At 35.5% G+C, this 14,166-nt stretch overlaps 3 protein-coding genes across 3 annotated transcripts; 2 read left to right on the top strand and 1 right to left on the bottom strand.

The window, feature by feature from the left end:
* Window positions 1-69: 69 nt before the first annotated feature.
* Window positions 70-605, top strand: LOC134828899 (uncharacterized). The gene is made up of 2 exons (XM_063841889.1): window positions 70-122; window positions 188-605. Exons 1-2 carry the CDS (start codon window positions 70-72, stop codon window positions 603-605), a joined length of 471 nt encoding a protein of 156 aa, XP_063697959.1.
* A 97-nt stretch (window positions 606-702) lies between these two features.
* LOC134832058 (histone H3.3A) lies at window positions 703-3,226 on the bottom strand. The gene is made up of 3 exons (XM_063845948.1): window positions 3,135-3,226; window positions 1,913-2,221; window positions 703-1,466 (listed from the first exon to the last, which is right to left on the bottom strand). The coding sequence occupies exons 2-3, from the start codon at window positions 2,192-2,194 to the stop codon at window positions 1,338-1,340; spliced, it is 411 nt and encodes a 136-aa protein (XP_063702018.1). The 5' UTR covers window positions 2,195-2,221; window positions 3,135-3,226; the 3' UTR covers window positions 703-1,337.
* Window positions 3,227-4,548: 1,322 nt separating this feature from the next.
* On the top strand, window positions 4,549-14,110 carry LOC134832920 (WD repeat-containing protein 81). Its single transcript, XM_063847141.1, has 6 exons — window positions 4,549-4,772; window positions 4,872-6,217; window positions 7,522-9,668; window positions 10,502-12,185; window positions 12,246-12,707; window positions 13,792-14,110. The coding sequence occupies exons 1-6, from the start codon at window positions 4,602-4,604 to the stop codon at window positions 14,018-14,020; spliced, it is 6,039 nt and encodes a 2,012-aa protein (XP_063703211.1). The 5' UTR covers window positions 4,549-4,601; the 3' UTR covers window positions 14,021-14,110.
* Window positions 14,111-14,166: the final 56 nt, after the last annotated feature.

A 14,166-nucleotide genomic window follows, 5' to 3' on the forward strand; every position in this document is an offset into this window, starting at 1 on the left:
TCTTTAGACGAAATCCCTACAAAAAAAAAAGATTTTTTTAGCTCTTGAGGACTTTGACGCGGCTTACCGATGAACTCCCTGCTTGTGAGATCGATTTTCGTGAGGAATCTTACACGAACAAGGTACGGAATTCAATTTTTTTTAGCTGATGTAATTTTTAACCTCGGATAAAAAATTTTTTTTTCAGAAATTTTTGGCCCCAAGCACGAATTGCGTCTTTTTCACGTCCGTTCGCTTCAAAAACACCCGACAAGGAAGACCATGACCCCGACAAGCCTCTAGAGTACCTTCAGAGCAAAGCGGCTTCGTGGAAGGCGCAGGATTCGACGCAATACAAAAATGTCGCTCCCGAAATCGAAATGTACAGCATAATCTTCAGCGTGGCGGTTTTTATGATTTATTTCTGCTACCTCCGGGAGGAAAATGACGTCGACGAGACAATTAGCAGGCCGTTGTTTGATTCGGTGCCGGGATTGGAAGTGTCTAGTTTGCTGGTCATGCACAAATATAACTTTGATAACCAGAAGAGCAACAAAGAAATCGAAGCGCGGATGCGGGAAATCGGCATCGATGTGGAAGCCGTCCGAAAAAGTTACATGTCGTAATAAAAAGATGGAATTTCTACTCTTTTAAGTCTTTATTTAAAACTCTTTAGTAGGGGAGTAGTTGTAAGAAACCAAAAAAAAAAAAACAATAAAAAAATAATACAAAAAAATTATTCAGATTTTCTTTGTTTTAATTTCAAAATTCGTGGAAAGTTACATTCATTGGTGGTTGGTTTGATTGGTGCGGTGGCGTAAATTGATGTGCTTTGATGTTCGACTGAATGAATTTCACTTCACTTTCATCCCAACGCGCCTTCCACGGAATCTTTCCAAACATTTTGCTGCTGTTTTCTTCTCTAAATGCTAAGGGGGTGCTTATTTTCTAAGAAATATAATAAAAAATAATTTGCATGTCGAATCTTCTAGCATTTTCCATTCTCTCTCTCTTTCGCATGCTTTCGAAGACTTCCAAACACACAAAACTTAAATAAATCCAATACAAAAAAAAACGCAAAATCTATTCTTTTTCCTGTCACATAAATGGAAAATCTTGTAAAATTGTTTTTTTTTTTTTTTTTGTTATAATATATTATATGAGACCTTACATTTTCTAGTACATTTAATTACTAAATATTTTTTTTTTTGTGAACTGTATGAAAATTTATGAAAAAAAGTATTTTTTTTTTGTTTTTTCGAATGACGAGACAGTAATATAATTATAATGATAATAATTAATTGTAGTGTCAAGTAATTTTTTGATGAAAATTGTGTTGTTGTTGCTGCTGCGACTGCTTAAGCACGTTCACCACGGATACGGCGGGCCAATTGGATGTCCTTGGGCATGATAGTGACACGCTTGGCGTGGATAGCGCACAAGTTGGTGTCTTCGAAGAGACCGACGAGGTAGGCCTCAGATGCTTCCTGTGAAATTACAAGAAAAATTTTTGTTAAATTTTGTTTTAAAGGTTTTCTTAATAAAAAATTAAGAAATTTTATGATTTTTTTTTTGTTTCAAAAATTGGTTAAAATTATTGAATTTATATGAATTTTTTCAAAATTTTTCAATTTTTTTTTAAGAATTTTAATTTTCACCAAAAAAAATTCTTCTAACAAATTTTTACTTTAAATTGAGTTAAAAAATTTTAATTTTTTTCTGTTCACAAATTGATTGAATATTTAAAAAAAATTATTAAACTTCCACAAAATATCCTTTAATTTTTAGATTTTTTTACAAAAAATTCTCAGAATAAAATTTTTAATTAAAAATTTAATTAGAAATTTTTAAAAAAATTAAAAATAATTTTTCTTAAAATAAATTGATCAAAATTTGAAAAAAAAAAATTAAATTATTTTAGCGAAAAATTTACCTGCAGAGCACCAATAGCAGCAGATTGGAAACGCAAATCGGTCTTGAAATCTTGGGCAATTTCACGAACCAACCGTTGGAATGGCAATTTGCGGATCAACAATTCCGTCGATTTTTGGTAACGACGGATCTCACGAAGGGCAACGGTACCGGGACGATAACGATGGGGCTTCTTGACTCCGCCAGTGGATGGGGCGGATTTACGTGCGGCTTTGGTAGCCAATTGTTTACGCGGAGCCTTTCCTCCGGTAGATTTACGGGCTGTTTGCTTGGTACGGGCCATTTTTCTTCTTGTTCAGTTGAAATTTACCTGCGAAAAAACAAACAAACGCAAAAAAAAATTAACTTCTGTGGAGATTACAAGACAGAAGCGTCTCTTTGGCAAACCAACGAAAGTTAATTGCATACTGCAAGCTAGTCAAGTACACGAGAGAAGGAAAAAAAAGCGTACAAACGAGGTCATGCGCGCTGCTGCTTCATTCAGGCCGTTACAAAAATCAAAAAAATTTTTTCCGTTCGATCATTTTTCATTAAAAATATGAAAATCTATGAAAATATTGAATATTGAATTGATTTTACCGAAAAATTTCCGTTTTTGAAAAGAATTGAGATAAAAAATGTACTAACGTTTGAATATTTTCTTCCATTTTAATTGCGAGTTTCTCAAAAATTATTTTGGAGGAAACCGAAAACATTTTCGAATATTGTATTACCCTCATTGTTTCTTCCGTACGAATCCCCCCGTACATAAAAATCCTACGTTGACCCATAGACACTCGCATATATCGCCATGCGTCACGTACGCGCGAGACAACAAATTGATGAATGATAGAAGGGAAAAGGAATCGGTCCAAAAAAAAAATTAGATTTTACATTTTTCCCGAAAATCTGGAAAATTCCAAGAGAGGCGCCTTCCCAAAAGTCAAATGTGAGAAAAAGATAATTTTGCGCGCAATTTTCCGCTTTCGACTCACTTATGCACTGCAATTTCGTAATATTACGCTCGAATTACGGAAAAATACTCTTTGTAATAAAATGCGATTGGAAAAGTGTTGGAGGCAAAAAGATGGCGATCATAAGCGTCTATTCATGGGTCAATTGGGCTCCAACTTTTCGCGCAATTTTCCGCCTTACCCCCATGAATTCCCGAAAACTACCATCGCGCCCGCGTTTACGAGACACTTTTCCGCAAAATTTTCATATTTTTTGCAATATTTACTTACTTTTTGATAATGTTAACACGAAATTCGATGTTGCTACTTTCACGACAAAATCTTAAATGGCGCACAGTTCGGATAAAAGGAACACCTTGGTTGGCAGAGCTGTCATTAGTGTCATTTGGACAGGGTGAGTGGGGTAATTTGATAAATACGGGGCACGTTTAAAACATTTATTATGTTGTCGTTACAAAAAAATTGAAATATTTTAAAATTTTAAAGCATTTTAAAGTTTCAAAAAAAATAATACAACAATTTATTGAAATTCGAAACACATTTTGCTCTAAATCAAGAGCAAAACTAAATAAAAAACTGTGTCAAAAACTGTGTCAAAGCCATTTTTGTCAAATCTTGCTACCAATGGATGAAAATCTGTCAGAAGGCTTTAATTTATCATTTTTAATTATTTTATAACTTAAAACTGCCAAAAAATTGAAACTGAAAAAAATTTTTTTCTTTGACACAGTTTTGTTTTGAAAACTAAATCAAGAGCAAAACTAAATAAAAAAACTGTGTCAAAAACTGTGTCAAAGCCATTTTTGTCAAATCTTGCTCCAAATGGATAAAAATTTGTCAAAGGGCTCTAATTTATCATTTTTAATCATTTTATAACTTAAAACTGCCAAAAAATAGAAAATGGAAAAAAAAACTAAATCAAGAGCAAAACTAAATCAAAAACTGTGTCAAAGCCATTTTTGTCAAATTTTGCTCCAAATGGATAAAAATTTATCAAAGGGACTCTAATTTATCATTTTTAATCATTTTAAAACTCAAAACTGCCAAAAAATTGAAACTGAAAAAAAATTTCCTTTGACATAGTTTTGTTTTGAAAACTAAATCAAGAGCAAAACTAAATCAAAAACTAAATCAAAAACTGTGTCAAATCCATTTGAGCTCTCTTGAAGAGGTTCCGTTTAAATATTATTATTTGTTCTATTAAAAGACCATTGTATTCCTACAGTTTGTTTTTGTTGTTTAGGCTTTTGAGACGAAGTTTGCAATCTAGCATCATTAAGGTTTAAAACGGCAAACTTTCATCAACGGATTGATTCGGTAAGCGATTTTTTATGAAGTTATCCAAGGTATTTAAATTCAAACTAAAAAGAAAAAATTTGTTTGTGTATTTAAGTGGTTTTATAAACCAAAACTTATATGGGGTATATTCATAATAAATAATTTTCTTTATAAATCCATAATTTTGTGCTAAAAATCAAGTTTTAAAGCAAAATTTTGTCAGAAATAAATTAAAATTTTGATTCAATTTAATAAAATGTCATTCTAAAAAATTTGTTCGTGAATGCACCCCACTCTCCCCTAATTATTTTGAGGAGTATAAAAGTGCTTGCGACAGCTGATGCAGCGAAAAACAAAGGAAAATTGCGTGAAAATTGCAGTTTAATAATTCTCGCGTACCAGAAGACCTCTCGAGAGCTCTAATGTGATGTAGAATAGGAGGAGGACGATCAAAAAAAGATGGAACAAATTTGTCACGAATTGCAGATCCCAAAGAGATTCATACGAGAGCTGGACGACAATCGTTTCTCGGTACGGGCTCACAAATCGTGGATCAAACATCTGGCGCAGAATGGAAAAGTGGGAAGTTTCACTGATAACACGACGAATTTGCAACAAATTATTATCACTGTAAGTTCCGTTCGCTCGCATTCATTCATCGGCACATCTGTAAATAAATTTTGTAAATACTGATAAGGAATTTCTGGTTTTTTTTTCGTCTCGTCGTAGGTCTACAAGAAACATTCTCACAAAGTGAATCCGTTGCCGCGCGTAAAAGGAGGTCACGATGACGAGCCGGCGTCGCAAATCCGTGCTGACCAACTGCCGATCACATATTCGCAGCTCATCAGCTACGTATCGCAAAACAATCACAAAAGTTTGTGGAAACTTGCATATCAGAAATTCTCAGCGTCGCGTCAGTGCAACGGCAGCAGCGCGACAACAAGTAACGATGCTCAATCTACTTCTTCAGCAACTACTTCTTCGCGAAACAAGGAAAATTCCCTCTTTCCGTACGACATGGTGCTGCGCGAAGCCATTCAACGGATGTACAAATGTCAAATAATTCAGTTTCGCAACTGGAAATCGGACGATTCGACAGTTATGGATGAGAATTTGGCGGATTGCCATCCGAATTTGAGTCCCGTCGTGTGTGCAATCGAGACAAATTCGTGTATTTTTGTCATTCACGACCTGCAAATCGAACACACGCTACTGGATTGCGTAACTTACAGTCCCGCCATTCTCGATGACTACAACAAACCACTTTTTATCATCTACCAACTGCTGACACTGATCAAAAATCTACACGAAAACGGACTTTTGCTCGGAAACATCACGCTGAGCGACATTTTTCTCACGGAAAACTTGTGGCTGCAAATTTTCCCGCAAGTCGAGGCGAATTTGGTGGAGCATCAGGACGACATTTCGAGTTCGCACGAATATATCAGCTACAAAGCGGGTCTCGTCGACGAACCGCAACTCTCCTACAGTTTGAAGGAATATTGCGAAATGTGGGTTTTCGGGCACCTGAGTAACTTTGACTACTTGACGATTCTGAATAACTTTGCGGGACGTCGTTTAGATTCGGCGGGCTATCATCACATCTTTCCCTGGGTCACGGATTTCAGTTTGCGCAACGGACAAAATTGGCGCGATTTGACCAAGTCCAAATATCGCCTGAACAAGGGCGAAGCTCAACTCGATATTACATTCCAGGCGTCGTTGACGAATACGCCGCATCACGTTTCCGATGTGTTGTCGGAGATCACTTTTTACGTTTATATGGCGCGTCGCACCCCCAAAGAGACGTTGTGCAAACACGTGAGACCCGTTTGGGTGCCTGGCGAGTATCCGGCAAGCATTCAGCGGTTGCAGGAATGGACACCGGACGAATGTATTCCGGAATTTTTCACAGATCCGCAAGTTTTTAAGAGTATTCACGAGGATTTGCCGGATCTGAGTTTGCCAACGTGGAGTTCTTGTCCCGAAGATTTTGTGAATAAGCATCGGGAAGCGCTCGAGAGCCAATATGTGTCGGAAAAATTGCATCATTGGATTGATTTGACATTTGGGTGAGTTGAAAATTAATGACTTTGAATTATTTTTAGCAAAAAAATTTTTTCTTGTCCGAAAGTAAGGATTTTTAGTCGAATATTTTTGATAAATATTCAAAAATTGTTTCAATTTTTTTTTTGCTTTTGATCGGAGCCAATTTTCATTTGCCATTTTTTTAAAAAAAAATGTTTCACATTCCTCCCATTTTTTTGAAAATTGACGGAGCCAATTTTCATTTGCCAAAAAAAAAATTTTTTTACATAAAATCAATTTTTTTAATGATCTTATGAAATTTTAGACTTAAAATTTTCAAAAAGATACGAATTTTCAAATAATAACGTATTTTTAAATTTTTTTTTATTTTTTTATTTTACAAAAATATGATAAATTAAGGCTTATGCCGTTCCAAATTTTTTTCGATGTTTTTGTCCCAAAACATTTTTTTTCAAAATAAAAAAAAAGTTTTGAAATACTTTTTCATACAAAATGACAAAATTTTAACAAATTTGGGCCCTTTATGAATATTTTAATAGTTTTTGTGGTATTTACATTGAAATTTGATGATTTAAAATTGATCTGAAAGTGTTTCAAGTTAAAAATTTTAACAAAAAAATTTCATAAAAATAAGCGTCAAAAATTTTTGAAAAATAATTTTTAGAAAATATTTTTAGAGAAGAAAATTCATGTAAAATTTCGATTTTCAACACAAAAAATTTTGAAAATTGAAAATATTTTTAAAAATTTTTCGAAAATTCCTTGAAAAAGTAAGGAAAATGACCAAAAAATGGTCAATTTTGATGAAATTTTTAACTTTTTTTTTATTTTGCCCCATTGGATTTTTGGCTTTTGAAATGGGACAGGGAACAAAAACATAGAAAAAAATTTGGAGCGGCCTTACTTAATTAAATAATTATATTTTTTTAACTTTTTAAATCTATGATTTTTTAAAATAAATTTATTTTAGTTTACGTAATTAACACATTTTTAGATTTAAAACTGATCAAAATTGAAATTTGTGGAAAATTCGATGAAGGTCACGTGACTCAACAAATAATTCTGATCTGAATTTTTACATAGGACAAATTAAATTAATTTTTCTTTTTTTAATTCTTTAATTTTGTATTTAATTTTAAATTTTAAAAACTCGAATTTTAAAATATTCCAAATTTAAATTAACAAAAAGTGTTAACATTTTCCAATTTATTTTTTAAAAGTCATACAAAATTGTTGATAAATTGCAAATTTTAAGATATTTGACTTAAAATCCATTATTTTATAAAAAATTAAATGCTTGCTTACTATTTTTTTTATCAAATTTTAGGTACAAATTGAGTGGCTCTGCTGCAGTAAAGGCGAAAAACGTTTGTCTCCCGCTCGTCGATCGTCACAAGAATCTCTGCAAACGCGGAATCGTTCAACTTTTCTTCAGTCACCATCCCGCCAAGCAATTCCCGAACGTTTGGACCCAAAAGGTGCCGCCTCGCATCCGATCTCACAGCGAAACGCGTCAACGTCGCATGACCCGCAGCTCCGAAGATCTCACCCGTAACTCGCCAACCATCTCCGATGCGCAAAACGACAGTCCGATGCGAGCGCGTCGCACTACCGTTTATCACGGTGACGCCATCGAACGATCGCCCAGCTGTTATCACGTCGCTTCGTCGGGCGGCGTTGCAAACAACAATCGCGACACAATTATCCTACCAAAGAACTACAATCCGCTGTCGCAACTGACGGTCCTCGAAAATTTGCATTCCTTCAAGGGAAAAACATTCCACGAAACGAGCACAATTGCCGAAAATGACGCGATTTTCGAACGGAAAGAACCTGCGAAGCAATTTAATGTGCCGCATGTGAACACGACGAAATACGATGACGACGGGGGATTCACGAATCGCATGTTTACGGAGGCATTTGAGGCAAAAGACGGCAAATTGCTAATGAATCTCAAGCAGAAACGCATGCAAAAACAGTCGAAGAAGAATTTGAAGCAAATTACGGCGGAAAATCGTCAAAAAGACCTTCAATTGTTGGGAGTTCTTGTCTTGGAGATTTTTTTGCCGGGCAAGATGCGAGCGCACGGAAGTTGCACAAAAATGTCGCTTAGCCAGAGAATTGCAGTGTGCGAAAATATCTTGCGGAACGAAAAACGATCGATTCCGGAATGCGTTTTGTATGCGTTGCAGTTACTTTTCTCGCTGGGAGACATCGAAGTGACGGATAAAGGACTCCCGAAACCGAATGCCGAGCAATTTTTGGAACCGATTTTGAGTAATTCGCTCTTTCCGTTCCCCATTCACTACTTTAAGGTCTACGCCATCATGAAAATGTTGTACAACTTCAACAGCGTGGGTCGCATGTTGGACCTTTATGCCTTTTTCGAGTGCGACGGCAAGCAATGTGCCAAATTTGAGACGTTGGACAAGACGCGGATCGCTTTCAATCGCAAACTGGCAGAATGCAAGGTGAAATCTAGCGTCGGATTGATCGAATCGCTGCTTCAACCGAGTGGTCATGAGCAATTTAATGCCGTTCAACTCTTGTTGCCGCACGTAATCGACTTAATTGTCGACGACGAGACCTCAATTCTTGCTGCGTGGTTCTTATTTGACATCGTTGCCACCGCATTGGGACCCGAAGACTCGCAAAAGTACTTGCTACAGCCAATTTTGTCCCTTTACGAGGCCGAAACCGAAGAACGGGCTATGAAATATTCCAACATCTTCAAGAGTCGCAAAGCTGTCAAATTATTCCATCACAGTTTCCTGCTGAAACTCATTGTGCGATTCGGTCTCAAAACATTCCTGGAGAACTTCGTGCCGCCACTCATTGAAGCTGTTGGCGGATGTCGCGACATTCCCGTGAACACGCCTTATTGCATGCACAGCATTCGAAATTCGGAAATTCGTCAATCGCGATCCGTGACGAAAAATTTGCGATTTTCCGAAAATGCAGCGGATGCTTCGGAAGTAACGCTCATCTCACCGACGACAGATGAAAAAACCCTTTCAGCAATTTCGCCGACAGATTTTCCCGAGCAGAACGAGGAAGTGTTCCAGTTTGAGGCGGAAATGGGCGACGGTGAGGGCGAGGATGGCGAAAAAGATCAAGCAATCCAGAAAATACTCGACCAACTTGATATTAAATCGGAATCCGGTTCGTTTGATTTGAAATTGAATTATTCGACGGCATTCGAGGTGACGGAAGACGAGCCCTACAATCCGGATGCCTTGAGTTACGACAGTTATGACATGGAGGAGTCTGCGGGAGGATCGACGGAAGTGCAATCTCCGACGATCACGATTCCGAGTCGCAGAATAAAGATAAATGAGCTGAGTTGTGCGATTGGAAGTAAGAAAAGTATCGATTCGATTGACATTTTTTCGGAAAATTTGACGAACAAGGCGGAGAAGGGAGAGGCAAATAGTGTTGCGACGACGATGACTGTCGATAATGATGGAAATACTGGTAAGAAATTTAATTCAAGCTTGATTTAAAAGAAATAATTTCATATTTTTTCCAAAAATCCATAAAAAATTATCAGTTTTTAGTTTTTATTATGAAAAATGACTTCTTAAGTCGTTAAGTTGGACTTAAGTTTCATTAAGTCACATTAAGTCCAATATAATAACTTAATTTGCAAAAAAAATCTTGAATTTATAAAAACTTTAATTTTTTTTCCTTAAAAATTGTTGAAAAATCAAAAATTAATTCGCTTTCGACTTATTATTGATTCAAAAGCATTTTAACTCAACAAATTTTTAATTTTTTTTTTTTCTTAATCTTAAGTATAAAAATTTTTAAGTTAACTGCTTTCAATTCTGTTAAAAGCATTTAAATTTGAATGGAATTTAATTTTTTTTTTCATTTTTTAAGAATTCTTAATAAAATTAAAAAAAAGCGATTTAATATCTCACTCGAAAATTTTTTAAACAAATTTCAATAATTCTTAATTTTTGAAATTTCTCAAAAAAAAGTTTAGATTTTCAAATGTATTTATATTTTTTAATTTTTTGACAATTTTTCAATAATATTGACACAAAAGGTTGAAAATTTTAAATTTTTAAAAAATTTTAAATTTCAAAAAACGAAAAGAATTGATAATTTTTGAACTTTTAATATTAAAAATAGTAAAAAAAAAATTTTTTAAATTACAAAATAAAACAAAAATTTTATATTTTGACCAAATTTCGATGTTTTTAAGCCAATTCGTATTTTTTTTATTTTTGGAAAAAATTGTGGAATGTGAATTTTTTTTTTTAAATGCAAACTGAACTTTTTTACCTTTTTTTCGCTTTTAGGAACAACCACAATGACCTCTTCTGTATACACAGTAAAATCCACAGTTGATTCCCGCACCTCTCGTTCAATGCGAATCGCCGACATGAGCTCCGAATCGCTTCTCTGGCTGTCGCACCGTTTGGGTCCCGTGCTGTCAGCCCGTTATTTGACGCGAAATCTCCTGAAAATGCTGACCCTCTGCTATGTCGGGCACGAAAATCTGCTACCCGAGGAAACTTCGAACCCTCCGTCGCCAACGGACGACCAAACTATCACGACTTTCAGTATTTCCGATGCGCGCATCATGGGCGACAAAGCAGCCACAAACGTCTTGGACTGCCTCACATCGATTGCAGCCCTTTTCGGCGAGCAATTTATCATTTTGCAATATTTTCCCCACTTGAGTGAGCTAATTGCCTTATGTCGGAAACGAATTACGCCGAGTCTCGAGGGCGGACTCATCAGCGCGCTGCAAATGTTGAAGCATTTCTTGCCGTGCCTCAGCGACACGCAACTCATGGACCAAATTCAGGACACAATTTTGCAAAATATCATCTTGCCGATTATCCGGATTGTCGGAAGTAGTCGCACGACGATGCCAAGCGGATTTTTGGCGCGAAGTGTGTTGGCGCGAAAGTTGTTGGATGTCATGTATGCGATTGCGGTACGAATCGGGCCGGAAATGACGAATAAGCAGTTGTGTGTGCCGGCGTTACAGCGATTTTTCATAATTTTCGACAAGGCGTATGGCGTCATGGATGGCTCGAAGGACAGTGTAGCTTCAGATTCGAATTGGATCAGTCAGGATGACATCCCGTCATATCCCTCCAATGCGAATCCCGATGAAAATAACATCCTCGAGATACGGAGAGACGGAAAAATCAAGGAATGGTGTGTCAAAGGCAGGGAAATTCATACCGCGAACCGTTTAGATGACTCACTGAACAATATCACGCCGCCCGTGGATGCCACAGCAACGCAACTCGACGTCACCGAGGTCCGTGAAAAGGCTCTTGACGAAATTCGGGACGTTTTTACGCCAAATCTCGCGTATTGCGCCTACATGCCGTTCCTCAAGTACCTGGGCGAGTTCATCATGGGCAAAACTGTGCTAAATCACCAACTTATCATGAGTTTGTGTCTCGAACACGAACAACCAGACTACTCCATCATGAAAAATGACAAGAAAAAATTCGAGTCGACGGCAATTAATCAAAGTACCTTCAGCGTGGACCAAGTTGATGCGCACGAACAACAGCTAGGCAACAGTTTTGGCTCGAATGTCGCGATTATCGGGAATCGCATCGATGTGCAGTTTGGGGGGCAAGGTCCGGATCGCACGGAAATGGGAATTGGCGATGTCATCAACATGGTGGCCTACAAATTTGACAACTTGAATACGTCGCGACATCTGAAAGGGAATTGGTTGGCTTATTGGGAGCACGAGATTGGTCGCTCAGATAAGGATTCGCGGTTCAATTTGAAGCAGATTAAGTTGCAAACGTACCAGGGACACGTCAATAGTGTGCGAGCGATCGTTTGTTTGGACAACGAGAACAGCTTCATGTCCGCTTCGAAGGATAAAACGGTGAAATTGTGGTCGTTACGCAGCGAAGGTGACGGCAGCAAAGTCTCCAATTGTCAATTTACCTACACGAATCACAAGAAATCCGTTCATTCCTTGACTTTTTTGGAATCTTTGAGGTAAAAAAAAAAATTCCCTTTAAAAAAATTTTAAAATAAAAAAAAATCTTAAAATTTTAGATTAACTGTGAGTTGCGATTCCGGCGTTCACATCTGGGACCCTTTCGTAGGCACATCCGTGGGATATTTCGATGCGCCACGCTACAGTCCCGTTACTGTCGTTCGAACTTTCCCGTCGCCAAGCAGTCTCGTAATCGCAGGCACGTCAGAATCCACGCTGAAGATGATCGACGCACGTACCTTTAGTTACGTCAACGAATGGAAGTTGACACCGATGATGAACGGCTCCGTCAGAAGTATCGCAGTTGCTCCGTCGGGAAATTGGATCGCTGCTGGCTTAAGTTCGGGACAAATTGTGCTGCTAGATGGTCGAACAGGTTACGTGATAAGCAGCTGGCGGTCGAGTGATAGTGAATTGTTGAATTTAGTGGCAGCGAATGAGCAGCAAATTGTCAGCTCGAATCTGGATCACAATATTTGCGTGTGGAATACGAAAGATGGCAGCTTGATGAATCATTTGAGGTAAATTTTTGGTTGTTCAAGTAAATTTATTCTAAATTTTTTACCGTACCGTACCGTACTGTACCGTTTGGAAAAATTAAAATTAAATTAAATTAAATAATCAATATAAATTAAGGCCGCTCCAAATGAAAATAAAAAAAAAGTCTAAAATTTTTTAAAATAAAATGGGGGGGCAAAATAAAAAAAAAATTTTGAAAAACTTATTTTCATACAAAATGACAAAATTTTAGCAATTTTTGATCAACATTTTTGTTGTTTTTTAATGATCTTCTTTGAAACTTTCAAATTAAAAATTGATTTAAGATCATTTTAAGTTAAAAATTGAAAAATTAAAATTTCATGAAAAATAAAAAAATGCAGTAATTTTATGAAAATTTTTTTTAGAGAAGAAAATTCAAGTTAAAATAAATGAAAATTTTTTTTTGAAAATGTCTTGAAAAATTATGAAAATGCAACAAAAAACGATCAATTTTGATAAAATTTTTAACTTTTTTTTATTTTGCCCCATTGGATTTATTTTTGGTTTTCGTTTGGAGCGGCCTAATTATTTTTAAAAAAAATATTAATTAATAACATAAAAAACATTAATTAATTATTATTAAATTATATAAAAGATTCAAAAAAATTTTTAAAAAAAGTTTAAAAAAAATCATGCAGAGTGATCATAATTTTTTAAAGAATTTTTAAAATTTTTGATTTTGAATAATTTTTGCAAAAAAGTTTGAAAATTTATTTATTTTTATCTTTTAACAAAATGAGTCCGTAAACTGACTCAATTTTCAATATTTTCGTGAAATTAAATTATGAAAAAAAATTAAGTGCTTAAAAAAATTATAAAAAATATTTTTTGAAAAGAAAATCTCAAAATATTTAAAAAACAATTCTTCAAAAATAACGAAAAAACTAAAAAAATATATTTTTCAAGCTATTTTATTTTTTTTTTTTTAATTTGCTATGCTAAATTTTCAATTTTAAAAACGGAACAAGGGACAGAAAAAATAAATTTTATTAAAAATAATTAGATTAAGACAAAAAAAATAATTTAAAAATAAAATTAAATTATATTTTTTTTCTATAATTGCAGAAGTCCGCCCGAGCCTGCCCACTGCCTCGTAACAAAAGGCACGGAATTGATGATTGGAACAATTAGTCGCATCGGGAACTATTCCTCCATTAACGCCGACAGCACGTACGCCTTCACGAAACTCCGATCAGAAGTTTTTCGCGGCGTGCTCACAAGTTTGTCCATTTTGCCATTGAATGGCATGGTCCTCACCGGAAGCGACAACGGAAATATTACATTATTGTGTTAGAAATTTATTGATTTCTTGTGATTTACGTGAATTTATTTTTTTTGAGTTATAAAAATTATATTACTTAGTGAAATAAAGACAAAAATATATTTAGAGAATATTGAGCTGTTATCGCCACATAAATTAATTTATTATCATCGCTCTTC

This window comes from Culicoides brevitarsis, chromosome 2, assembly GCF_036172545.1.
Source record: "Culicoides brevitarsis isolate CSIRO-B50_1 chromosome 2, AGI_CSIRO_Cbre_v1, whole genome shotgun sequence".
NCBI lineage: Eukaryota > Metazoa > Arthropoda > Insecta > Diptera > Ceratopogonidae > Culicoides > Culicoides brevitarsis.